General features: G+C 38.1%; 2 protein-coding genes across 2 annotated transcripts; both read right to left on the bottom strand.

Moving 5' to 3' along the window:
• Window positions 1–985: 985 nt before the first annotated feature.
• On the bottom strand, window positions 986–16,527 carry LOC138010699 (G/T mismatch-specific thymine DNA glycosylase-like). The gene is made up of 7 exons (XM_068857676.1): window positions 16,407–16,527; window positions 14,864–15,065; window positions 11,666–11,735; window positions 9,594–9,729; window positions 7,560–7,642; window positions 6,748–6,821; window positions 986–2,722 (listed from the first exon to the last, which is right to left on the bottom strand). Exons 1-7 carry the CDS (start codon window positions 16,448–16,450, stop codon window positions 2,561–2,563), a joined length of 771 nt encoding a protein of 256 aa, XP_068713777.1. The 5' UTR covers window positions 16,451–16,527; the 3' UTR covers window positions 986–2,560.
• A 2,300-nt stretch (window positions 16,528–18,827) lies between these two features.
• Window positions 18,828–25,013, bottom strand: LOC138011817 (splicing factor ESS-2 homolog). The gene is made up of 5 exons (XM_068859031.1): window positions 24,830–25,013; window positions 23,942–24,104; window positions 22,700–23,362; window positions 21,247–21,469; window positions 18,828–20,491 (listed from the first exon to the last, which is right to left on the bottom strand). Exons 1-5 carry the CDS (start codon window positions 24,941–24,943, stop codon window positions 20,227–20,229), a joined length of 1,428 nt encoding a protein of 475 aa, XP_068715132.1. The 5' UTR covers window positions 24,944–25,013; the 3' UTR covers window positions 18,828–20,226.
• Between the last annotated feature and the right edge of the window lie 2,487 nt (window positions 25,014–27,500).

The following is a 27,500-nucleotide window of genomic DNA, read 5'->3' as shown; positions in this document are numbered from 1 at the left end:
CAGAACAATGCATTAAATTTGACTTCATTATGCAAAGCTTGTGGGGCCATTTTCTATTGTTTTGTAGACCAACATGGCCGTCTCATCACGTAATTAGTACTCCAACGCAAGAAGACTAGATACTTAAATATAGGCCATTTCGATTTCAGCAGGAAAAGAAAACAAACAGCGGTTATGAATATAATTTTATTTTATACTTGACGTTTCGTATGCTGAAATGGCCAAAGTGCAAAAATATTTGTAGATCGTTTCCTTTCCTGTTATTGCGCATGTTCTAAAAACAGGGAGAAAGCTGGAATCAGTTAGGATTTTCACACTTTTTTGACAAGCAGCTCAGCGGCCAGCTGTTTGACGTTTGCCGTTTTTCATGCACCCAATGCTAAATATCTCTAATAATCGGTAAGTGCTCCGTCATGTCGAAAGTACGCTGGAAAAAAAATCAATTACTCAATCATTTGGCACCGTCATAGTCCATCAGTCAATTTCTGGCAATGACAAGAGTTCATGATGTCATGGCCCCGTCAAGCCTCACTCGGAGAGTCCCAGGACAAAACAGAAGTGTAAAAATGCGAGCAAAGCGTCTTCGATAAAGAAATACTCTCCACAGCTTGACCTTTGGGAGAAACTTCGACCGACGATGCAACCAGACTGTCGAAGCACAGGATATGTTCCATTTAAGCGGCTTATATTTTTCGCTACTTAACTTCTTACTATCTTTGCTTCGAAAATTCGTATTTAAAGTGTTAATTTATCTAGACAAAAAAAAAACCCCGACAAGTACATCCCTTTGACTGAAACTCTCACAATCCGTGAGAAATACTCAGTGCGTATGCTTCCCGGAAGTTCTTCACTTTGAACTGTCCTTGAATTTATTTGTCTCTTTTGTCGTTAATGGACATATGACTCTGCAGGATGTATTTTTAAACTTTACATTCTCGACGCCGCTGAAGCTATCACGAGATGAGGCCATAGAGCTGATGAAAATAGATATCAGAGAGCCATCAGAATTTAATCCCTAACCTTTAATATGATCTCTTGTTCGTTTACATTAAAACAACAAATTACCACACATCGCATGACGACTTGTTCCTATAAATCGTCTTTCGATATATTAAAATTCAGCTTGATAGTGAAGCAGTGAGTGTAAATATTTTTCACATTCATTCCAACGTGTTGCTATTGTTTTTGTCCTCACTGCCTCACTATCAAGCTGAATATTTGGCATTTAAAAAATGCCTATTCACGAAATAAAAATAAACAAATTCACTCAAGCTTATTTAACTGGGACAAGTGCTCTATTAATTGGAGAGTCTGTAAATCAAACAACGACAAATTTACCAAAATATCAAACGCACGTGCAGCACGTGCATAGCCACTTTTTTTGCTAATTAAGTATGGGTTATTGACCAAGCGTGAGGTCAAGATGACTGGATATTGGCCAAGTTCTTTTTTTGCGTGTTTATGGACCGAGACGAAGTCGAGGTCCATAAACACGCAAAAAAAGAACGAGGCCAATATCCAGTCATCTTGACCGAACAATCTTGGTCAATAAAGGATTTATTATATGACTTAAAACACCAAAAAATGATCTTTGATCTTGCGGGACCAAGCGAGAAATCCCGAGCGGGCAGTATCGCTCCATCTTGCCCGCTCGGGTAGCCAATCAGAGCGCGCGATTTGGTTCATCTTGCCCGCTCACGGAGCTAGTCATATAATAATATATGTTATTTGCCAGCTGGGAGGTCCGTCTAGCGAAAAACTGTAACCGATATACGGACCGACCCTTGGCTGGTAAATAACTTATTATTTTTTTTCTTCTTTCTCCCTTCCCCTCTGAAATCACTTTTTTTTATTGTTGAAAGCGTTACCATGACCGTGGGAAGAGATAGGAAAATCCGGACCGTGCCCTCTTAGAAATAAAATAAAAGCTATTATTTCCTTCTCTTATCTTTCTTGGCGCAAGTGTCATTAGTTGATTCAGTGGACAAATAATCAATCAGTCGAGGTACACTACTGATTACCAATTTATTAGTTATTGCCTTATTTACAGATGACCTCTCTTATTGCCATTGATACGCCTTATGCATGACGACGTCATATGCTCAAAAATTCACCACAGAGCCTCGTTTGCACAATAATTATTCACATCATTTAGACATGCAATACACCTTATTCCAAAATGGCCGCTGATTTATGCGGATGCAAATTGGCCCTTGTTGCCTCGTTCAAGATAAAATATTCTTTTGAATTTTACGCTTAAAACGAGGCATCAAGGGCTAATTTGAATAACAACAAGAGAATATTAAATTGGCAGCCATTTTGGAATAAGGTGTATACTGCTCGCACGTGGGTTTTCTTTAGAAGTTTGTTCCTTTGGGATGTAGCTCATGCTAAAATTTCGAATTCGAGGCTTGGTGAAGAAATTATCTGGCCAGACGTCACCACGCATAAGAGATAATTTATTCGCTGTAATTAATTACCTTCTCACGAAAAGAAAATGTTATAAATAGTTTCAAATGAGAATACAATTTAAATAAAATTATTTTGTTTTGTTATATTTTCATTCGCTGTCTTTCTGTCCACCATCGTTACTGACATGTCCCGAGCTGTTGCTCTTTAATTCGTCTCGAAGATTTTTCAGTTCCAAGAAAAATGGGAGCTTGTCGCTTGCACGCGGATAAGTTTGTGTTCTGCCGGAAGTAGATGGCATGACGTAGACAACCTAAATGATACAGGAAATGGTGAATTGTCAGGTACGGTAAATGAATGAAGACATGTATTCACAAGAGTCATATTATCCAAGAGAAAGAGTCTGGTATCAGGTTTGTCCCCATAAGCGTCAGAATAGGGATGATATCTGTTTACAAACATTGCTTTTGTTATTCAAATGTACGAGCCATACAAACAAAAGACCCTTTGTTTCGACAGCCAATGAGGCTCTGGTTAGCACATTAATGACTATAGGTGACGTCAACGATGTCTTCGCTTTTGGAGGTTTTCACGTGACGTCATTGCTGCCATGTTAGTGAACGAAAGCAAACAATCTCTCATTAGCTTCTTTTTTCCCTCCACCTACAAGTCGTACATTTCTCCATTTTTATTGATGTCTCTAGAGGCTGTTTTGTATCTAAGTTTTGCGGGAAAATAAACAATAGACCAAATGTTGTACCCAATTCAAATCTCCCGGGGTTAAGGTTCTTTGTGTATAAAATTTGCATTATAATAAAGCAATCACATTTGAATGATATGGAAATACCTGGAACAAAACATTTTATTCCCAAAGAGTTTGAATTGGGAACAACATTCATTTGGCCGATTTGGTCAATAGATGGTTTTCAACCACACGCGATGAGATGCATAACACAACAGCAAATTATGGCTCATGATTATGATGATGATTATAATAGGAGTCAAAATTTCCAAAAGACGTTTCTCTCCGTGTATTGTTCTGTGCACCAACATGGCTGCTGTGACGTCAGGTGAAAACCATCTATGGAGCGTTTTCACTCACGTGACCAGCAGCCATATTGGATAACTGAGACAAAAGAAAGTATTTGCATAAAAATAGAGTTTAATTCCCGGAGGATTAGTTTGGTACAACATCATGGCCGCCATTTCTTTGTTTTGGAACACCAACATGGCCGCCGTGACGTCATGTGAAAACGCTCTACAGGATACTTTACTGTTTATAAATTTAATTAAATTTTCCCAGCCACAACAAAAAAATCCTTTTTTCAACAGTCAATAGATTTCTGGTTGGCACATTAATAACAATAGGTGACGTAACGGTGAGTGTCGCTATTGTTTATTTTCCCGCAAAACTTGGTTAAAAAATAGACACATTTCTGGCACTGGTGTGGACGAGGCCAATTTGGGTAAATCTTGGGTGATGGACTCTTGATATTCATCGATGTTAAATTGGGAAAAGACTGGAAAAATGTTGAACCATTTATATGCATTCGGAGCAATCTGGTTTCTAGTTCGGAAGCTCCATCAATGGGTTTAGAACACTCGTAAGAGCTAAGTCATTAAACTACAATAAGCGACAAAAATAGTTGGGACACTGAACTGGGAAGACAAAAATTAGGGAAAAAATCACCTTAACGTTACATTTTCCAATAGGCTAGTTTCGAATTGTGCAGTAACAAAAGAACAGAGTCGAGGTTCAGGGGAATAATTAGCATTTTGTATTGTTCAGAACAAAGGAAAATGCAAATTATTCCCCTGAACCTCGACTCTGTTCTTTTGTTACTGCACAATTCGAAACTAGCCTATTGCACTCCCCACTCCTTCCCCCGCCTCCCCCCTTCAATGTTGGTAACGGAAAAAGGAAGAGTTGGCGATCAGAAAACAACACCGTTTGGGGGGGGGGGGGGGGGAGAGGGGTTTAGATGGAAAGACTTTGGGGAGGGGTTTGTCAGAGATTCCTTAAAAGGGAGAGTGTCTCAACACTTTTGGCGCTTATTGTAGGTTCAAGAAAGAAGAAGAAACAAAACTTTATTCATTTTAATGCAATGAAAGGGACGGATACCAGAGGTTATCCATTTCGGGGGTATCCGCGGCCCGGATCTTAATAACTGAAAGTCGATTTTGATGAGGGAGTGAAACCGGACGGTACCCTGAGAAAAACCCTCGCAGTCAGATTGAGATGGACGACCTCATACGATGATGGACGACCTCATACGACCTCGAGGTCAGGGTTGAGCCTGGGTCACAGAGGTGGGAGGCGTGGTTGATAATGTGCGTCTTGCATACTAACAGAATTGATGAAAAGTGGTAATTTACATAGCTCGGTGGTAGAGCCTCAATGACAGAACTAACTAACGAACGAAGAAATGAAGAAAGGAAAGGACAAAGGGGCATTACTTAACGACGAAACTGCGAAACGAAACACCAATACACCATGCATGACCCAACTATACATTGAACACTAAACCGAAAAAAATTGGATTTGAGATTAAATATTATTAGTATAAATACACAGGTGATTATACAAAATCGCGCGCTCTCATTGGCTCGCTATCTCGGATTATCAGCCGATAATCACCTCGACGGACAAAATGGCTGCCAGTAGTCCTTTTGCCACTGTAAGTGAAGATGATTTCGCGTTGGAATGTTTTTTTTTTCTCTTTTTTGAAATAATCACCTGTCTATTTATACTAAAACAATTATTCGCCTCGACTTCGTCTCGGTGAATATTCACCGATAATCACTTCGCCTTCGGCGAATAATTGTTAAATAGACCTATTAAATTAGGCCTAAAACGTTATTGCTTCTAATCTCTATCTTAATCTGAATCCTAATGTTAATCTCCATGAATTAGGAGCAATGGCGTTTTACGATATTTCATCTCAAAATTCAACCTTTGTTGGCTAGTACGCAATGCATGGTGGGGTCATACATGGTGTTTCGGTGTTTCGTGGTTTAGTAATGTCCAGGACATAGGAGCAAAGAAACGAAAGGACGAACGAACAAAAGGACGAAGAAACTAAGAAACGGAGGGACGGAGAAAGGACTAAAAAATGTTGCTTAAGGCAACATAAAAGCTATAAGAATTTCTTTGAAACTGTAACTAGGATCTACTGTGAAACAATAGCTAGTTAAGCAATCAAGAAAAATTGTCAAGCGTCAGTTACATATACTACAGTTTTCTCAATCACCCTCAAATAACAATCTCGACCCCAGAGCTCTTCTCTTTTTCGCACGACTGAGGAAGAGAAGAACTAAGGGGAACCCTGAAACAAAGCGTTTTCTCGTTGGTTTTCGTAAAGAACAATGAAAAGGGTCTCTGATTGGTGCACTCATGTTAGCACGAGGAGTGAGCAGGCGCCGTAAGGTTCAAATAGCCCATTTTTGGCTATAAAAACCCTACGACGCATGTTCTCCTACGTAGAGTTTCTCGGAGACTCCGGTCACGTGCAGACATAGATCCGAAGCTCTCCGTAAAACTGACGATTTCCGGCTTGTTCCGATCATTTTACCGACGTCCAATGGCTCAGTTGGTTGAGCATCGGACTTTCGTGCAAGAGATCGCAGGCTCACAACCCAGGTCGGAGAACCAACACTGAGGAAGTTAAAATAGCTGAGAAAAATTTCATCTGCAAATGGTTACACTTTAAAGTCGTCTCAGATAAGGACTATAAACCGTAGGCCCCGTCTCACAACCCTACCTCTGTTAATCAACACTGTTCAGGACGTTAAAGAACCCACACACCATTGGTGAAGAGAGAGGGAGCAGACTCCCAGTGTTGGTGGTCTATCTCTCAGAAAATTGTAAACCGTCCTGAGACTGATAGAGCGGTTTTCAATTGTGCCGAAAGTAATTAGCGAATTGCTTTGGTTTTGCATTACCTCAATCCGTGATTGGTTCAAAGTTCTCGCGCCACTTTTTTAACCAATCAGAAGTGAAACCAAAACCAATCGTGGCTCGCGCGTGCACAATTTGCCGCGCTTTCTGTCGGCTACGTGCAATTACTTCGAGTTTTGATTGGTTTACTGGATTGTCTCCGTCCTTTTTGATTGGCCTAAGTAATAACTTTGGTTTTGGTTTTACGACCCTCGATTGAAACTCGCTCTATGACATGTGCTGTATATATTACCATTACTTGAAATAAGCTCTCAAGATTGGTCAAAAACATCTTAGGGAAAAATCAATGGTTTCCATAACAAACTGAGTTAAAACATTGGGTATTTGAGTCGTCCTGGTTTCTCAAGCTATAACATCAATTTTTTTTTCAACTCACTTACCGAGTTCGTCCCAGGAATTGGATCCTTTTGACGCCCCACTTTACACTTGGAACCCGCAAACAGCTCGTATATAACTGTTGGAAAAACGAATCGGTTCAAGAAACATGCAACACGACACGAAACCTGTTATGCTTGTCACACAGAATTATGAATCACCTTCGTTGATTTCCTTCATGCGCATTTAAAAAAACGCGCAAAACGAGCATTATTTTTAAGATCCTAAATAAAAAAAGGGCAGCTTTAGGAAAACGATAATTTCGAGCGAACATAGCCGATCCTCAAAATACTGGGGAAGCAAGGCTGGCGGAGTGGTGAGACTGATTCGTTTCCGGCCTATGTGGTCCAGGTTCGATTCCCAGGCTTGGGTTTGTTGGTTCTCTACTCTGCTCCGAGAGGGTTTTCTCCGGAGACTGGCTCCGGTTTTTCCCTCTCCTCAAAAACCAACATTTGATTTGATTTATCAATTAGTTTCTTTAGGACGAAGAGCCTATTCTGTAATTTGGAAAACCGAAATAAACCATTCTTATTAATATTGTTCATCTACATGACAAGCCTCAAAAAAGTTTTCGCTACGCTCATTAAGAATTCGACTCAGACTGAATCTTGTTTTTGCTTTGAAACGTACGTCTATTCTATCTTCCTTTGACAATTCCCAGCGCATGCGTGATATTTTGCTTTTTCGTTGGCTTTTTCATTATGTTTCACTTACATCGTAATTATATATATCTTGTCTTTTTTCTTTACATTTTCCCCAACGAGGAAAATTACAATTAATAAAATGAAAACATTTGTAAATCAAAATCGTTACTTGCCTTTTCCGTTGAAACACACTATCAATGGCTTATACTTCTGCACTTTTGTTATAAGTACTTCTTTTCCATCTCTCATTTCCTTCCTTTAACAAATGAAATTGATATGTCACTCAAGCAGTCTTTGTTGAAACAATACATTGTAACTGAGCGTGGTAAAAGCAGGTGATTTGTTTGGTGTTATACCAAAAGGAGATGTTTCCGACAACGTCACTGGACGTTACAGGTACACAGACCGACAAAATATTCCCTTTTTTCCTGATGGTTCGATTTCTGAAATGATTTCCAAAGAAAAAAGAACTCTTGTTTGGTCCTTTCTTAACAGTTTAACTTCAACCGAATTTCTCTTTGTTGTTTAATAAGAGGACCAATATTATCTAGTACTGTCTCTTCTCTCGATTTCTCCACGTCCATAGACCTGACCTCAGTAATCGGTTAACTCAATGTTGTACCCAATTCAATCCCTTTGGGAATAAAACGTTTTGTTCCAGGTATTTCCATATCATTTAAATATGAATGCTCCATTGCCATGCAAACACAATACAGAAAGAATCTTAATCCCGGGAGATTTGAATATGCTATTCTCGAAATATCAAATATTCAGCTTGATAGTGAGGCAGTAAGGACAAAAACAATAGAAACACGTTGGAATGAATGTCAAAAAAAATTTCATATCATCCAGTTTCCTTTGTTTTTGTCCTCACTGCCTCATTATCAAGCTGAATTTTAATATAATGGGAAAGGCCTATTGGGTACAACACTGAGTTAGCCGATTATGTCTATTGGTATGAAAGAGTAAGGAAATCTTTGAAGTAGCCTGCGAACAAGCTCTCCAAAGCGAGGGGGGCGGAGAGAGCCTCGCGTTGGAGAGCAATATCGACTCGAGGTCCGGGTGCTCCTGAACAAGAGTCGAACCTACGACCTTCCGATTAATAGTTCGGATGTTCTACGACTGAAGTACAAAAGACTCGTGGGAGATGGTGATTCGGGGATATTCGGAACAAATCCGAGCGCTCCCGAACAAGAGTCGAACCTACTACCTTCCTTATTCACTGGTGACAATTGCCCCGCTATACTGCTGGACTGAAATTGTCAACATGAGGAGTTTTCGCATTGTGAACTGTAGAAGATGGAATGTGTTACACCTCACATTTAGCTCTCTCCAGGAGTCCATCAGTATGGGCTCCTGTGCTCTCACAAAATTTGAAACTGATCTACCACGTGATCTTGAGTGACGACTGCTGCTTCAAAATGTCCAGTTTTACAGAATGGCTTAACTGTAGAATACCTGGCCTTTCCAAAACACTTAAAAAATTGTGGCAAAGAGGCTACTCTGATACGCGCAAACGAGCAAACTGCGGCTTCGGGGCTACATCATCTACAATGGTAGAAAAACCCCCAGTGTATACATCGCTCTTAACCCTTTTTAAAGGCCCGACGGGGCCCCCCATTAACGAGTAAAATCGTATGGCGTCAGACCATAACTATTAACTATGGTCAGACAGAGTGACATCTATATTAGTGGCCACTGGGAGTTATAGGGCTAAAGCGCACAAAAGACAAGGCATTCCATAGCGATGATCGTCGGGTAGCCACGTAGTTTAAACATTGGCACGTTAACAGCGTACTTGCTTAGTCACTCACTCATTCAGCCACTCAGTAGCCACGTAGCCGCTTAGCCGGGAACGAGGAAGCGTTAGCCGAGTATTATGTAATTACTCCCAAAGAATGTATTGGCTTTAATAACACTAACTTTTTCCAACTAATAAATTTATTAGTACTGTTTTCTTTTTGTGGATAATATTTCGCTGATTATCACGGAAAGAAAAAATAGGAAAAAGGCGAAGCTTAAGTTTAACAGTCTTTGAACGTTTAAAGCCAATATGTTAAAGGCACTATGACCTTCACAAGCAAACTGGTAAAAGAATGACATCAGCAAGGATTTCCCTTTACAAGCTACATGTAGTGCTAGTAATTCTTGCCAACTGTCAGTACATCATGAGATACGGGATGTTGGAATATGGAGAAAAATGTCACCTGGACAAGTCTGCACTTCCTCTAGTGGTTCGTTCCACCATGTTGGTTAAGCCAATACTATATGTAGATGGGCATCTCACATCATCAAGATACGTTAATTGCTCAGGCACCAACCCTGACTCATACAAACACCGCCCTGAATAAATAACAGAAACAGAACGGATCAAACAATAATGTTATTAATGTTATAGACCTGTTGAATTATTTTGTCATGCTAGAAGAATAGAGAACTAAATTTATGAAAGATTTTGTTTTGGCTATATGTGTTATGAACCACTGTATTGGCCGCAGGAATAGCAGCATTACACGCGCGTATCATTCGCTTAAGGAGGCTCGAAATAGTTTCTCCTTTTTTCAAACAAATAAACATATTCTGTCCTTAGATACAGTTAGGGCAATCATATCAAGACGAAATTTGGCCGGGGTATAAAGTACCTATCGTAGATTTCTCACATTATGTTTTCCTCCAAAATAATGTTACCATGGCAACGATATTAGGCATTTCTTTGAGCCTTAAAATCAACATATGTGGTCCTTTTTGAAGAAACGGGACGGTGAAATTTTCCCATTCATCGTTACCAGATAATGTTAGAAATACTCTCTAAAATATTTAAAATTCAACAAAATCTGTAGGTCAGTTTTTCAGAAAAATAAGGTTTTTTGAATTTTGTCTCTAATAATTTTTTTCACCTACAGAATTTTTTTTAAATTTGAAAGACAAACGGTTTAAATTAATCTAAGCTAACATGCAAAAAATCAAAAAAATTCACCGTCCAGAAGCAGAGATATAAACGAGTAAAGTTGCAAAATCAGGAAAAATTAGGGGGTTACAAGATCAGCATTTACGCATGCGTCACCCGCTCATTCGAGTCCGCGCGCGAGTGGAGCTACAGGTCAACACAAACGGATTTAAGTAACTATTAAACCGTTTAAGTAGAATTTTCGTAGTTTTCGTGAATAGGAGATGTCTATTTATATGCTATGTATATAGGAATTGGAGAAAGGTAAGCGAAATTAGCGGTATTTGTTTATTTCACGTGACCCATTTAAATCATAAGCTGACGCAAGCAGCTTACGAATTGCGTGTGTGGCTTACGCGCGCGCGCTCAGCTGAAAACCCTTTCGAGCCTCCATAAGTCCGCCATATTGCGCGCAATTTACACGCAAATTACGCGCGCGTTACGCGAGAGTAAGAAAATACACGAAACTATATGTAAATAATTACACGCAAATTCTTCACAGTACGTGTAAAATTTTACACGCAGACTTTCAATTTGTCGCGGCTTTTTCTCGAAGAAAAATGTCTAATTGCCCTCCTGGTTTCCGAAGACTTTATTCAGCTTTTCATTTCAACATTTTCGCGACAAGTGTCCACTTTGGTTGAATAATCAAGACTCGGTTTGAATGACTGTTGTTGCTGGCACATATGTGGTCGTCTTCTGAATATCAGTATAAATTCACATCTAATGAAACTAGACAGTGACCCACTTATCTGGACAATTTAAGCAATTGTAGACACCTGAAAATTTCATGTGGCTTCAACAGATTTGATCCCATGACCTTTGCGATGCCGGTGCAACCCTCGAGATCTACCAACTCTCAGCTATGAAGCCACCCAGTTGGGAGCAGGTCAATTTGTTGGGCTCGTGTTCTCGTGAAAGGACTCAATGAATGAAATAAATGCACATGTATGCTTTTCAAGAGCAGGTACTGTATAAAATGTATTAAAGGGAGAATGGAAGTGACCCTTGCAATTTATAGCTGAACATTATTTAAGCAATTGTTTCACTCACGGGATTTTCACTCGTGGCCAAAACACAAGAAGCAACCATCGATTTATAATACTCCCATGTGTGTAAATAATGCTGCAATAAAATATCCTGCCAGCTATGCAGATTAGGTGGCTTAAGGGACTATTAATTTTGGGTGAAATTAAGGGGCAGTATTTTGCACAGTTAATTTTAGCTTTAAAAGATCTCATCAAAATTAGGACATGATTTAACGAGATGTTATGAAAATATGACAAAAAAGTTCAAGTAAGATATAATTATTAGGACCTAAATTTTACCTACAGAAGTGATTATTAGCTCCGGCATAGTGGTGTCCCTTGTATGCAGCCATTAACCCAGGATTGATTCCTACCTGCAACAAATTCAGGCCAGACATCGGCATTGTCTAAATATTTTATAATAGTATAAATATATTACATAGGTGACTATTGAAAGTTCTCTGGGCTGATTTGTTGCACTTGAGTTGATTATTAAACAGTTAGACCCGTAGCCGAAATTGGACTACTGACCCGTGGTGGCTTGAAGGCGAAGGGTCTAATTGTTTTAGTATCACCCAACTTTAAGTCCGACAGAACAGGCAATAATAAAGTTAGCAAATGCAATTTGAAGAAATATTTATTTGGGAATAAATTGAGAAAAAGTGTCTTGCTTTTCGCTACTTGAGGACTATTACTAATAGTCCTCTAGTAGCATAGCCAATTAAAATGCAGGATTTGCATTAGTCCACTACATGGGTGATACTAATACACGATAATCATCTATGACTCCGTGTTGGTTTTTATCTAGCAATAATTATTCTCCGAAGTTTTTATTCCCTCATCCTGACATTCACTGATTAATGTCAACAACAATGAATAATTTCTTTGTTTGTCACCTAAATGAAACGGCAAAAAAAGCTTCTAGGTGATTACCCCGCAATACCGGTAATCACCTCAAGTGCAACCATGTAATCAGTGCAGAGAATTTTCAATAAAGATGTAATTATTATTACTTAAATCACTGATATTTACCTGGCCTTCAGCAAATGAAAACTATCATCTTTCTTAAATTCAGGTGTTTCAATTAAATAATTGAAACACCTGGTTTGAGTGGAGAAACCAACTGTATCAGCAATGCGCTTAATGGCCCCTAATAATAATAATAATAATAATAATAATAATAATAATAATAACAGTGCAGATAGACTGGTAGGAGAGAGAGATAGGGAGGTCCTAGGATGGAAGCAGAAAGCCTTGTTGTCATTATGACCCTAAACATAGCCTGTATTCAGAAATGGCTGTTATGGTAACTAATTATTCTTTTGTCTCTACATGTATGTTAATCATCCTCACTAGCATTGTTGCCAAAAAGTTCAAAAAGAGGTCTGAAATCCACAATAAAGACACACGGAATAAGAATAAGATGGACATCCCAGGATACAGAACGGCCGCAGGCCAAAGAACCTTCTATTATCGAGCGGTTTCTCTGTGGAATAACCTACCTGGAAGTCTCACTGAGATGAGAAACATTGCATTATTCAAAAAGGAACTAATGCGTCATTTACAAAGAGAATGTTAGAAGCTTTCAATGATTTTAACATATATCAAATTTCTTGTCAAATTTGTTATATAAATATGATTCTAATCATTTCTTACTGTTTTATAGTTTTAAATATTTTATTGAATATTGTAATTACTTTGAGAATTTCAAACATTTAATCATTTCTCATTGTTCTATAGTTTTAGATATTTTATTGAATATTGTAATTACTTTGAAAAGCCAGAATTTGGAAAGTAATAAAGTTATTATAATATTATTATTGTTAGCGTGAACAAAACTCAAAAGGATTTTTGCTCCAAAGTGACACTAGTGAGGATGATATTAATTAGCACAAAGACAAAAGAATAATTTGTTGGCTGCCATTTATGAATATAGTCTATTGTACGCACTTTTAAAGAGGTGACTTGATAGTGAGAAACAGATGGTGAAATGTAGCTACTATTAGGGTTTCACCTATACATGTACAAGAGTATTTTTGTCTTTTATTTAAGACATATTTTTTGGGAGGGATTTATTTGTTTCTTCTGTGTTGTAAGAGAATCAATAAATTATTAGTCTTTAATCTTCTACAATGTACTGCATATACCGGTACTTTCCTTCCACTATATAGTGAACAGGTTGTGTCATGTAGGTCTGTGTGGGTATTTTTCTTATTGCTGCATTCAATAAGTATACGAGGTTTAACCTCTTTTATTAAATTCTCAACCTCGGATAATGCAATTCTCGTGCTGTGATTGGTTCACTCAATCTCCGTTATCAGCTCATATACCTTAGTTTGACCTTATATGGTAAATGATTGCGCTTAGCGTTGCTAAACTAAAAATTTTTACGCCAGAAAGCGAAATTTCTATCGGTATAAAGCAAAAAAAAAAAAACGTTTTTGTGGTTTGGATCAATTTCAAAGCTTAGAGATACGCGAAAAGGTAAGAAATGTTTTTGTGATGAGCCTGCGTCTGTCTGACCACGAGCTATTACACAACATCTCATCTTCATCAACTTTTTTCGATTTTGCTAGGATTTTCTCTCTTTTTTCGCTCGTATTTCGTACTTCTAAACTTTTGGAGTTAAGGAATTTAATAAAACAATTATTCCATTCGCGCTTGTTGGATATGAGAGTGGTTATAGCCAACTGGGCGCTACGCGCCTCGATGGCTATTTACCATCTCATATCCAACGCGCGCTCATGGAATAATTGTTAAATATACATATTTAGTGCAGATTAATATAATAATAATAATCATCATCATCATCATCATGATTATAAGATTACCATGGCAACTTGTTTTTTTTGCCTATTCAATATTACCTATTTTAATTTGCTCGACTTGAAAGTTCAAGAAATACTCCTTAAGTACAATTTTTTCTTGTTAGATAATATAGATAAACCTAAGCCCTGTTCATTTCTTGCATTCTTCTTAAAGGCTTTGCAGCTCATTAGACACTGTTGATGGTCCAATAGTAAGCCAAGAATTTACGTCCCAGCTCTGTGTTAATGTGACTTACAAAAAGAACTCTGAGCATGCTTTAAAAATTGGTTTATTAATAGTTTGGTGTGATTTACGCATTTAACAATTCTCATGAACTTGAATTGCATAATTAAAGGACTTACAGCACAAACTGCATTTTTTTAAATATTCATTTTAATAACAGTAACTGCATCAGCGTACTAACAAAAATAAGTCGAATACCTTGCAGGACTACACCAACACTATTCTAATTACTACTAGTCAAAATGATAATAAAATTTTATACACTAATGTAAATGTAAATCGCATTAGATCATATACTAATGAATCTTGCGCTATAAAAATAATAAAATTATTAATATTATATTATTATTATCATTATTCTTATTATTATTATTATTATTATGTAGGAATTGCATTTTAAATTAAATATTTCAATTAAAATAGATTACTTTTCTCATTATCTCAAACTTACAAACAGTATATCCAGGTTGTATCCTAGATGTTCTGGTAAAGTTCGTTTTAGCACATCTTCTTCAGACATATCTCCAAATCTTTTAACTGGTTGCCTGGGTTTCTTTGGCGATTTCCTGGACTCTTTTTCTTGCTTGATATTTACCGGTACATCCTCCTCATTAACAACACCATCTTGATTTGCATTTTGCAAATCTTTCACACTGCAATGAAAATTTAAAAAAAATTAATATGTGATTTCTCTGCATTGTCCTGTCATCTGCTAACCATTGGTTAAGCAGTAAATTCTCTTGGTTGTCAATTGGACTATCTAATACTGGTATAAAAGTGCAAACTAATGGAAGGCAGGGATTGAACTTCTTGAAAAACATTTCCTCACTGATCTTCCTAAATACGTAATTATTAACTGGTGTTAATTTAGAATTTAAACTTAACAAGAGGCTACGGGTAGCCTACCCTTTTTTTGAAGGAATTTTAGCCAATTTGCTTCAAAATTCACAGTATTTCATGGATTTTTGATGTTACAATATCTTGGTCAATATCCAGTTCAATTCCATAGTCCGAAGTCCACATTCCATGACATGATTAAGTGTGATCGTAGAATACATGTAGTTGTTCACATCTAAAACTGGTGTTAAAAAGCTTTGACTCCAATCAAAACCAGTAAAGAGATGCTTTACAAGTTAGTACAACGGTATTTTGAAATATTTCATCCTTTTTCTTAACAATATTGAGAGAAATTAGCCCAGTAAGATGTATTACCAAGTCATACGATGACTGGGCAATTTGCATTGCATGTAACAAAAACACAAAAATCTTGTTTCTGGTCATGCACACAATTCTTCATTACCAGGGCTTGAAATAATTTCCTGGCTGGCGCCAGTCAAGTTGTTCGGACAAAATCTGTTTTTGTTCAGACAAGACCTGAATATGCATTACATCATATGTAACTTAAAACGACCGGACAAAATGTCCAGTTATCCAAGAAATTGACCAGACAAAACCCATTTTAGAGAGGATGATGTCCGTTGACCGGCCGTTATTTTGATCCCTGAATATGTATTTCTGTGTTGATCTGTTGAGCAGTTGTCTGCGGTTCAGTGGTCAATATTGCGATTGCCTCTGAATGAGGAGATACCTGCCTTCTCTGAAAGGTGTCTACAAAGCCAAAAAAATAATTTTACGCATGCGCAGTAAAATGGCGGCCCTCTGCCCCCCCCCCCCCCCCTCCCCCTTCAAAAGTGTTGAATGTTATGCTCATGAGGGATTATTTTTTCCGATCTTGTCTTCGCGCTGCTGATCGTGTCTTGATCTTACTTTTTCCAAGAATGACGCGTTCAAGGGTTAACTACATAAAATTTAGAAAAAAAGTTGGTTTGGAAAACAAACAAAGAGGTCAATCCAAGCGTCTGGATTGCGAAAGCCACGCCTGTAAAACGACATGATCCGACATGAAGGGATTCTTTTCTGTTCATTCCCAGCTGTGCCTAAAGACGTTCTGTGCACCACAAATCCGTATTTTTTCAACAAAAAATTATACTTACAAATATGGACTGTATCGTAAACTTTTTCCAGTATTTTGCGACATGATATTTCAGGCAATCGCAGGTGTATGAAGTGATTTTGAAGAAGTTTTCAGACTGTTTACATTTTTCAATTAGTGAGACTGCTGTGTAAGAACCAGCGGTTAGTACACCAGAAAAAGGCACGTGAAATAATCTGCACAAGGTGTATCTAATACTTCAACATGGCGGCGTCCTCAACAAGTTCTCATGAACACAAAGTTTAGCTCATGTTGCAGAGAAAAATATCAGCTTTTTATCGGCGCCTTGGTGTCTATAAGTTTTTACCGCTCTTCTTTGTGATTGGAGCTGGAATTGAGCTGTTTATGATAAAAGTCCGAATTGGAAAAGAAACTTTCTGTAAGTGAAATAGTATTGACCACAACATAACACCGGGAACTCCAAGCCCTGCTCTTTGCGAATGGTGTGTGGGTTCTTTTACGTCCCACAGGGTTATGAACATTGAAGGTTGTGAGACGAGGCCTACGTTATATCGCCCTTATTCGAGACGAGAGAGAGCCTAACCTGACTTGCAGATGTCTTTACATACCTCCGCTCAGTTATAATAGTGGTTATCAGTCCCACGCCCCCCTCAAAGACATTTTTTCCTATTTCAAAACTAAAATGTAGGTGGGTGTCAATCAAATGTTTCCATGACAGCAGTACCATTGTCTTGGCAGGATTTTAATTCGTCATGGAAACATTTGATTGATGTCCACCTAAATTTTTACATTCAAAATTTGGAAAAATGTTGTTGAGGTGCATGTGTGACTGATAACTGCTTTTATTACAAGCCTTTTCTCACTATTTACAGCGGACATTACTCACACGCGCCCCTTAATGACATTTTTTCATATTTAGAAACTAAAATTTAGGTGTGGACGCCAATCAAATGTCTCCAGATCCCAAGTGTTGGTCTGGCCAGAGTTTTGATCTTGCTACATCCTGCACAGTTGTCCAATGCTCAACCAACTGAGCCAATCAGTCGGCAGTTGCATGCAATGCTATATATATATCTAGAGCTGTAATATTGCATTCTTGGAAAATCCTATCTGTTATTTACGTTATTCCCCTTCCAGGTTAAATTCATTGTCTCATTGAGTCCCTTTGATTTTACCGGAAAGTAAAGACCTGTATATGACCTGCATTATTTAAGTGAAATGGTGCTTTGTGTGAAGGAAGCAATGTGGTAGATTAACTGTGTCCAAAGGCAGGAAGGGACGAGAACTGTGGACGCAGGAGTTCATGATAAAGACATAGTGTTTCTATAGGAATTCCTCCCATCCCTAACTCCTTTGTTTCCAGGTCCCTTCCCACTTTTCAACACAGCTTGGTGAGTTTGCACCAGTGTCCTGACAATACCAAGAAGATTCGCCATTAACCGTAACCATATTATTGTTAACAAGCTTGGACAATGTCAATGCTTAAAGAACATATGATCAGAAACCAGTTGACCGGTGGCATTACAACAATGAGAGTTATTATTGCAATGCCACTGGCCAAGGCTCTCTTTTGAGACTACTTAGGGCAAATCACTGGTCCACAGTCAGGGAATTAAAACTTCAGTTTCTGGTCCACAATCAGGGAATTAAAACTTCAGTTTCTGAAAATTCTATCCTGATGATTATTATGTGCATTTTCATTACAAGATGACGTTTACGTTAGAAAGGAATCACAGAGACAACTGGAAAGACGACAACAAGAACAGGAAGATTCATGATTGTTTATGATGCCTGCCGGAGTGTCGTGGGGCAGATACTTAACTTTTCTTGCAGCCAGTTTGGCGTCAGCATTGGCTGGAAGTCAAATGGTTCACTTATATTACAGACCAAGTATGGTAAGTTATTCTTTGGTTCACACAAAATAATACTGTCACAACAAACAAAATGTAGTTTCCTTTTTTCCTTCAAATCCATCCTCAGAGACCCAGGGGCAGATCGTGGAGGCAAGGGGAAGTAGAGTGGGCGAAAGAAAATGGTGACGAAAAAAAGCATATTAAGGCGGGAAGAGCCAACAGGGGCTCTTCTTCCTCTTCCACGATCTGCCCCTGGGTCTCCAAGGATGCTTCATATTTTGAAAGTTTTTTTTTATCAATTGTGCAGCAAAATGCAAAGACTTTTTTATAGAAGGATTTCAGACTGCATTTTGTGTGTACAGCATGCTATTCTATAGGTTTGGGCTTTCATACCATTAAAACTTGAGTATTCTATAGAGTATGTGCACGCCAGCCATGTTGGACTAAAACAATTAAAGAAATTTGCATAAAAATAACATTTATTCCCCAAAGGAATATCATTCTTTTGTTTCGGTCCTCCAATATGGCTGCCATGCACATACACTATAGATGACGCACTGCATTTCGGACATACTGCATTAATCAAAGAATTAGTCTTTGGCATCATTTTCTCAGACCTAAATGACCTGGCTTTGAGATATTCAGCCTCCTGTTACAAGATTGCTTAGTGTTTGAGGTCTTAGTCTTTAAGACAACTGGGCTCTTAGAATGAAAGAATGAAAATAAATTATTTCTAAGAAGCCTACTGTTAGCATCTGTGGGTATGGTGAACTGACTTCTTCTCAGGGCATGGAAATGAACTCGCTTTTTACTTGTTGCAAGGATTAGTTTAGCCAAAATACCAACGTATTGTAACCCGGTGTCAGAACACACCAGCAATTTTTAGAACCAACAACTTTTATATGGAGCATTGATTTTCAGCAGAAGTGTATTACCAGGAACTCATAAGTTTCTCAAATAAAAGAAAATGACAAAATTATCTTTGTTCAAACAGGAGATCCCTCAAGTTCCACCAAATCCCGGGGAGATGCTTGATTCTGAGCAGCGGACAGGATGGAGAAAATATATTTCGATAAAGAAAGACTAAAAGAAAAGAAAACTTGAATAAACTACAATTTAATATTGCAGTCATGTGATAAAACCTGCACCAGATTGCCATCAAGGATTGCAAATCCTAGAAAGACTGCATCAACATTGAAACATATGGCAAGTTTGAGAGAACTAGTTGCATCACCTGAATGCTCTGTGAAGTTTCAGAATCTTGGACATCAATAATTATACATGTATTGATCAACAATATTTTTTATGTACGGCCATCTAAACATCTTCAAAAGGTTTTAAACCCTGTGGCCAGTCAATCGTCTTGCACTTATTGTCTTTCCTTGAAAAATCCATGTACATGTAGAGGTGATCCATGCAATTTTTGCGTACAAATGTAGTGCAGGGAAATTGAACTGTGAAAATGCAATTTGGTGAGAGGTGTTTGAGGATGAGAAATTACACAGAATGCAGCCCTAAATCTGAGTCTGTTGCTTATTGACAAAAGCCATGTTATTATAGTTGCATTAACAGATGCATTATTATCAACCAGTCAAAATGCAGAATAACATGTGTTCCCAAGGAGAGGGGGGTGGGGGGAAGGTTCATTCCTCCACTTCTGATCGCTACATACTGGACTGTTTTAGATTCTGAGGTGACATCAGAAAAAATTGAAGTCCTGATGTTCTTTTATCTCAGTCCAGCTTCAATGGTTGCACTTACAGACTTGCGTGCAAACTCTGAATGTCAGTTTCAATTTTCACAGCTATTGATCACATTAAAAACAGACAGCAGGAAAGTGGGTTAAAATCAGCCAATCACCAATGAGCATATTCTGCTGTACTAGTGATTGACTGCAATGATTGGAATCACTCAGTGGAGACTGCACGTTTAGGTATAGAAGGCCTCAAGTGCCCTGTCGACTCTTCTTACATCTTCAGCTAGGTTGTGCCAGATAATACAACTGTTTCAGTGTTTGGGCAAATTAAGTAAGTTGTCTGTGAGGGACACAATCTCTGGTGCTGAATTATAATTCTGTGATGTAGAAGGAGTTGACGGCTGGGAACGAGTTGGTGTGTTCGCAACTGATGGTTGATGAGCGGGTGACGGAGTGTAACTTGCTCGCAAAGATTTGTCAGTCCCTGCTCTAATTCCTAATCTTTGTGATGCTAATCTCTGTGCTGCTGGTGACATCTGGCCAAGACGGTCAACTGTGTTCATGTGTTTGGGACTCCTTCAACAAAAAGAAAAGTCTGCATCAAGGTGAAGGCCAAGTGCACTTCATTCCACTAAAAAAAACTAGTTTTTCCATTTAAATATCTTACGCAAGACAATTGTTATTTAATTTGAACCAAATTGCTAAAAACTTTACCTGGTCTCTAGAGTAGTGAGAGTACTTCCCAGATAGACCACCCACAGCCCCACCCCCACCCCACCCTAGACCTTCTCCCACAGTTACATAAGGACAGCTGATGTCATTTAGGGTCATTCATCACATGCATTTCAGATACCAAGAGGCTGTTTACACGGAAGGAAGAAGATCACAGCAATAGAAAGACCCCGCTGGCCATTATCCTTTAAATGGCACAATAATTACTGTTACCGGTACTATTCTTTCTGTACTGAGCTTGAAGGCAAAGGTGTTGCAGTTGAGGATCTCTTTTACCCTTAGATAGCTGTGAAACTGGTACAATATTAATTTTCGTCAAGTCACTGTAAGAGTGAGACACAGTGGAGCAGTAAGTCTAAACTTCTCGTCAGCATACAACTTACAGCCGAAACACATTGAAGCAACCATTAATTTTATTTATTGCACATGTTGAAATAATTCCATGATTAAAAATCCGGCAAGTTATGCAACCTATTTTATTTGTCAAATGTCTTTTGAAATAGGAATGTTCATTATTTTTGTTGTTAAGTGGGTTATATAAGAATCCCAGTCTTTTGCTCTCTCAATCATCAGCCCAGATCCACTTTTTAGTCTCTTACCCACTTATCAAAGCAGTAGCCTTGGCCAGTGCTTGTCGTCTTTTCTCCCTGTGTTGTCTGCTGACTTTCTCTGCTAATGCCAGGCCCAGCTGATCCCTTCTCTTTGGCTCTGGCATTTTGAAGGTGGGACCAGGGGTACCTGGAATGGGTGTATCACCACCATCCAAGCGAAATGGGGTGCCTTCGATACTGCCCCAAGTCATGAGGGGTGATGCATCTACACCTTATCAACAGCAAAACAAAGGCAAAGAAAATTGAATATTATAACATATAACTGTCAATTAATTAGTTTAAATAGAACGTATTCATAAATGGTGGGCAATAAATTATTCATTTGCACCTGTGCTACTAAGGCCAACTAGCCTCGTTTCCATGGACAGAATACAAAAGAAATTGGCGCAAGGCTAGTTGGTCTCCTTAACGAGAAGACAAAAGAACACTTTATTGGCCACCATTTATGAATACAGTCTGTTGGTGATTTGAAAATTTTAGTCCCAAGTTGAACTGGTGGTTACAGCATGCTCCTCTTCCATTCAGAAATATGATTCATGTTTACTGTCTTATAAATTGACTTTGACCAGAAACTATTCTCAACCCACACAATGTTCAAATGGTTTCAATCGAGCTCCAATACAGACTAACAATAGTGTTTCAGGGTAAATAAGTACAGTAATATTACATGTACATCTGTGTATAATCAAAGATAATTCTTCCGTTCACTGATAGCCAGATTTTCAGGAGTCCTTTGCTAGTCTGGCTTGCAGATGGTAATAGAACCTCAGTTAAGACTAGGGTTTAATAATAATAATAATTATTATTATTATTACTGTCTGTGATGCAGGCTATCTTGTTCTAGTCTGTCTCGACCTACATGGATTGGGAGGTAACAAAACAACAGTTAAACCAATCATGACTTTGACCTGAATCTGTTTACATAAAAAATTTAGTTTCAAAACAGGTTTTTGTTGGACAAGAGGCTTGGAATTGCCACCAGGCAAAAAACAAGTCAACAATTACTTAAGTGATTTCAGAGAGGAAGAGAAAGAGAGAGGAAAAAATAAATAATTTACCAGCTAAGGATCGGTCCATATAGCAAAAAACTGTGACCTTGGTCATGAAAAAGCTTCCCGAGGCTGCAATTTCAAGACCATGGTCACAGTTTTTCGCAAAGTATATGGACCTCCCAACCAGCAAAATAATTAACAATTACACATACATGTACATTTACCATACTTCTTAAAATAACAAACTGCTTTCCTCAGACCAGTTGGGACTTTTAACCATCTTTTTTGAAATTGCTACTTTTAGATTGAGATTACAGGCTGTGGCGGTCAGACGTGCCACAGCTACCAGTGGTGTGTGAGGAAAGCAGTGTCAGACTCTGTGAACTGGCTTCATAATCAAGATTTCACACTTCCCCAACAAACAAACGAAAAAAATAGGATTTACATACCTGGAACAGGTGACGGTGTAGCCACAAAACCATACCCTTTAACCTTGGGTGTCTCATTGCTCCCTTGCACCAGTCCATCCACCCCTATCTTTCCTTGTTGTTTAGCCACACGAGTTGCTGCTGCAGCAGCTAACTTGTCCTCACAGGACTCTTCAGGAAATGGATCCTTGCCAAACCTGCTGTTTGCATGGACAATTTCCTGTCTTTTCGTAAATTTTCCATCAATTTTCTCTTGAACGGATGCATCAACTCCTGCAGGGTAATACATAAGTGCATTTTTGTTTGTATAGTTCCATGTTTCTATCATTGCTGGCCTGTCCTCGTATTTAAATTGATCTCCTTCTTCAGATGCTGGCAAGGCCAGTCTTTGTTCTTTTCTTTCTGTCTGTTCATTTTCTCTATCATAGAGCCATCCATATTTTTCTCTCTGTTTCTGCCTGGATGTTTCCACGATTTGTTCAAACGAGGCATTGTCTTCACTCGTGTTTTTGGCCAAGAACTTATCCAAAGTCGAGTCTGATTCATCTTTGTTTTTGCTTGGTGCATTCTTAGTTGAGCTGTTTGCAGCTTCAACAGTTTCTCTGCTTTCGGTGCCTGGAACGGTGTGGGATGGTCCTGGTGTTCCTTGGATTGTACTTGGAGTCTCAAATGTCGCAGGAGAAGCTAAAGAAGGCAAAACAGAGAAGTGGCATCAAGACAATATTTCTTCATTGTATGTCTCCCTGAGTCTCAGGTACAGTGTTGAAGGCTTACAACTTCCAACAGTTAAAAATCCAAAGTTTAATAAATCTTGCCATTTGGTACACAAAGGAAAGTGGTAGATCCCCTTTCTAGGATATCCAAAGGATACTTGGGCTGTTATCAGCAAATAATTATCCCATTATGATACTTACTTGCTGATGATAGTTGATCATGGTGATGCACTTATGTTCAGAATTGACTCTAATTAGATGCATGCTCAAGTTTGACAAGTGCCCCTTTATTGTAAGTCTGAGCATTTGCTGTATGTATTCAACAACAAGGGAAGGGTTAGCTTGGAGTAAATGCAGCAGTTAATCTTTACTTAAAGAGCATCATTTGGGGGTCACACTTTGTGATTTTATGATGGCAGTGGTTGCACTGGAAACAATGCTTCTTCCTCTGAGAGAGTTGTCATAATGAAATCCTCCTTATCTCATAAGGTGCACGTAAATAAACATTCATTCACTAAAATTATTTATCACTGTACAATATGCAACTTACCTAACCCGCAGCTCCTTGCAGGAGTCTGAGAAACTTGATATCTGACTGATATTTCTCGCAGCTTCTCCACGTCATTGTGCTCCACAGCATCCAGGTACTCATGCTGTGCTCTTAATTTTGGAAGCTCTGGGAAGAAGTCTCTTTGAATGATTTTATTCAAGGACTACAAAAAAAATAAAAATAAATGAATTCAGGGCCCATTTGCAATTTGTCGTAGCCATCATCATGGTGCCAAAAACAGTGATGAACATTATGTTCTAAGTTGGTATTTTATTTTTGGATTACAATTTTTTGGAAGTTTTAAGGAGTTACCATAATTGTACACAGTTTTGATTTCAATTTCATGTCTTGTATTAACAACAAATGACCTTAAAAACTATAACTTGTTTCCCTGGCGTACTGCATTTGGAAAAATGAAACAATTACAGGAAACAAAGGGGTCATAAAGCAGGCATTGATTTCTGTCCCACTGATAAAGCAGTTACCGGTAAATTTACATATAACTGATCAAAAATATCTTCGTTAAGATTCTAAGCCTTCAATTTTGAGTTACACAATTTGTTTTCCATCAGCACAGAATTAGGTAATGAAAGGCTTTTTGACGGGCAAAACTCAAAGCTTGGTTGGCTTCGGAAAAACTGAGCCCATGTCTGTATAAACTTAAGTCTTAATATAATTAATATGATTATTGATACCTCGACGTCATGTTAACGTCTGTCCCGATCATAGAAAGTTTTAAATTGGAACTTTAGGACACGAAGGTTAAAAATCAGGTTCTTGTTGATCAAATTGTGGTGATATGATTTGCGTTGCTGTATCAGAATTGGCAAACGCCAACGGAAAGCCTTTATTACATTTTAAGTTAAGACTTAAATAATTCTTACGTACCTGAACGTAAGTTTCTTCATCCAGAACTTTCACATTGTTTCTCTTATTTTCATCGGTACTCGAACGTTGAACGATAGCGACAGATTGTTGACCATCCCGTTTGACTAGTGCCATTAAACAAAAAAAGGTTTTGTGGGTTTTTTCCTACGTTTTCAAGGAAAATACTGCGAACTTGTTATGCTTTTGGACGATGGGCGGCTGGGAACTAACAGAGTTTCCTTCGGGAATTGGGATCCAGTCCACATATTCTTCGGTTTACTTAGAATCGAGGCAGCTGTCGCCGGTAAAAAAGCGCGGCAACCTGTCCTACTGTCTGCCGAGCAAAGAGGAGAAAGATGGCCGTTGTAAGTAAAGTTGGTTATCGTTCTGTCTTCTTCTCTATTTTTTCGTTCAAAACGTCGTTAACTCTACTTTCCCAATTCACTGGGTTGATTTTAATCCTCAAGACTACAATCAGAGTGTTCTAGGAGGCGTTTTCGACGAAGTGCTTACTGAGCTTTGCAAGGAAATTAACTTATTGTCTTTGCCTTGGACGTTCACTGATTGCAAGTCGATGCTTGAAGAAGACATTATTCGGTAAGATTACAAGTCTTTGTCAATTTTCTCGCTGAAGGGGATAAGGGAAAACTAAGCACAAGAATGAGGGTGATAAAGGGTATTTTCCTGAACCGTGAATTGCCTTTATTATTTTCCGTGAAATTTGAAATGGCCTTTTTTTTTTCCCTCGTGAAACGTGATTTTGTCAATTACCGAGGGCCATTATTTTTTGAGAATAATTATCCATGAAATGAGAATCGGTTCGACCTACGTTATCATATGCTTCCAGTGTGTGGGACCCGTACACCTAAAAAAACATCAATCAGCTTGAAATGGTTCAGAGACGTGCTGCTCGCTAAATATTCGCGTCATGTCAGTGTCACTGCCCTAATTAAGGAACTTGGCTGGTCTGAACTATCCAGCGCCAGAAAGCGCGACCGCCTTAATATGATGTTTAAAATAGTTAATAACCTAATTCCTATTAACTTCAACGACCACTTAAGCTATTGTAAAACTGTAACCCGCCGTAATCATCCTCAAAAGCATAACATTCTTGCTCCCCGCACAGACACTTATAAATTCTCTTTTTTTCCAAGAACCATACCCGAATGGAATAGTCTGCCTGCCTTTGCACAGTTTGTAGCAAGCACCTCATCTGTCAATGCCTTTAGGTATCTAGTTTCGAGGCTATAGTAGCGATTAATTTTCCGTTTGAAACTTATTTTTTCTTTTATTTATTTATATTTTTTCATACCTTGGTGTAAAGCAACATAGCATTTCCAAGTAAATACACTGAATCTGAAACTGAAACTGGTTGTTTTGCTCACTGTCAAATGTGATTTTTCTTTTTGTTCTTGTTTGTTATTATTATTATTATTATTATTATTATTATTATTATTATTATTATTATTAAATATTATTATTTGTCATCTCATAGCTAAACTGATTTTGAAAAGCTGGTTATGTTCAACTGAGTATCAAGTTGCCACCCACAACTTAAGATGTTCAGTGCATATCTCAAAATCCTAGCCGTTCCTAGGAGGCAGGCCTTTTGAAGGGTTCCAAAGTTCAGATTATCGTTGGTTTTAACTAGCTAGAACTAACCAACGGTTGAAATTCTTTAAGATTATTATTATTATTATTATTATTATTATTATTATTATTATTATTAGTATTATTATTATTCGATTCTCTCCAGTTGTTGGGTGTTCTACTGGGTAATGTTTATTGTGTCTCAGCAACTCCGCGTAGCTTAGAGAAACAACACTTTCTGCAACAGGTGAGCAGTTCTAAGAATGGCCAATAATTGTACACTTCCAAGAAAGTCAGGTGCATCTAGCTTTCCAAACCAGGTCTTAGCACCTTTCGATATGCTTCCAAGAGCTCCATGAATCCTTCTGATTTCAAATGCTAGTTCCTGGTACTTTTCAACCTTCTCCTCTTATTATTATTATTATTATTATTATTATTATTATTATTATTATTATTATTATTAAGGCCTTACTGCAAAACAAATTTACCATCAGCACGAGAGTGAGAAGAAGAGAATGTACGCCAGCAGGGTGCTAGAAGTCGAACAAGGCTCCGTTACTCCACTGGTATTTACTACCACTGGAAGAATGGCAGATGAATGCAAGAGGTATCACAGTAGACTGGCTCAACTTTTGTCAACTGAGAAGGGAGAGGATAATTGTAATGCAATGTCTTGGATTCGCACCAAATTCTCATTCGCCCTCTTGAGGTCTGCGCTGCCATGCTTGAGAGGCTCACGTTGTACGCTGAGGGCTCCTCTAAACATACAGATAACGATTTTGAAATTGATAAGGAATTTCTGACTAGCAAGATTTTAGGATTACAACTTTTAATAATCTTCACATTTGGGAGTAGTGGGGGCTTTGAAATTGATAAGGGATTAGCAAGATTTTAGTACTTTAGTATTATTACTATTATTGTTATTGCTATTCTTTTATTTTCTGTCATTTAAGGAACAATTACTATTAATTTGAAAACAAACTTAATATGAAAATAAGAAGTTTGATGATATGGATTGATATTTTAATTTTTATATTATTTTGTTATTCTTTTAACAAGCTATTTTCTGTAAATAGTACTATTTTGTAGATCTTTATTAAAC

The sequence above is a fragment of the Montipora foliosa genome, chromosome 7 (genome assembly GCF_036669935.1).
Source record: "Montipora foliosa isolate CH-2021 chromosome 7, ASM3666993v2, whole genome shotgun sequence".
NCBI classification, from domain to species: domain Eukaryota; kingdom Metazoa; phylum Cnidaria; class Anthozoa; order Scleractinia; family Acroporidae; genus Montipora; species Montipora foliosa.
Note: the sequence above shows the minus strand (reverse complement) of the source record. Positions and strands in the feature narration are given on the sequence as shown.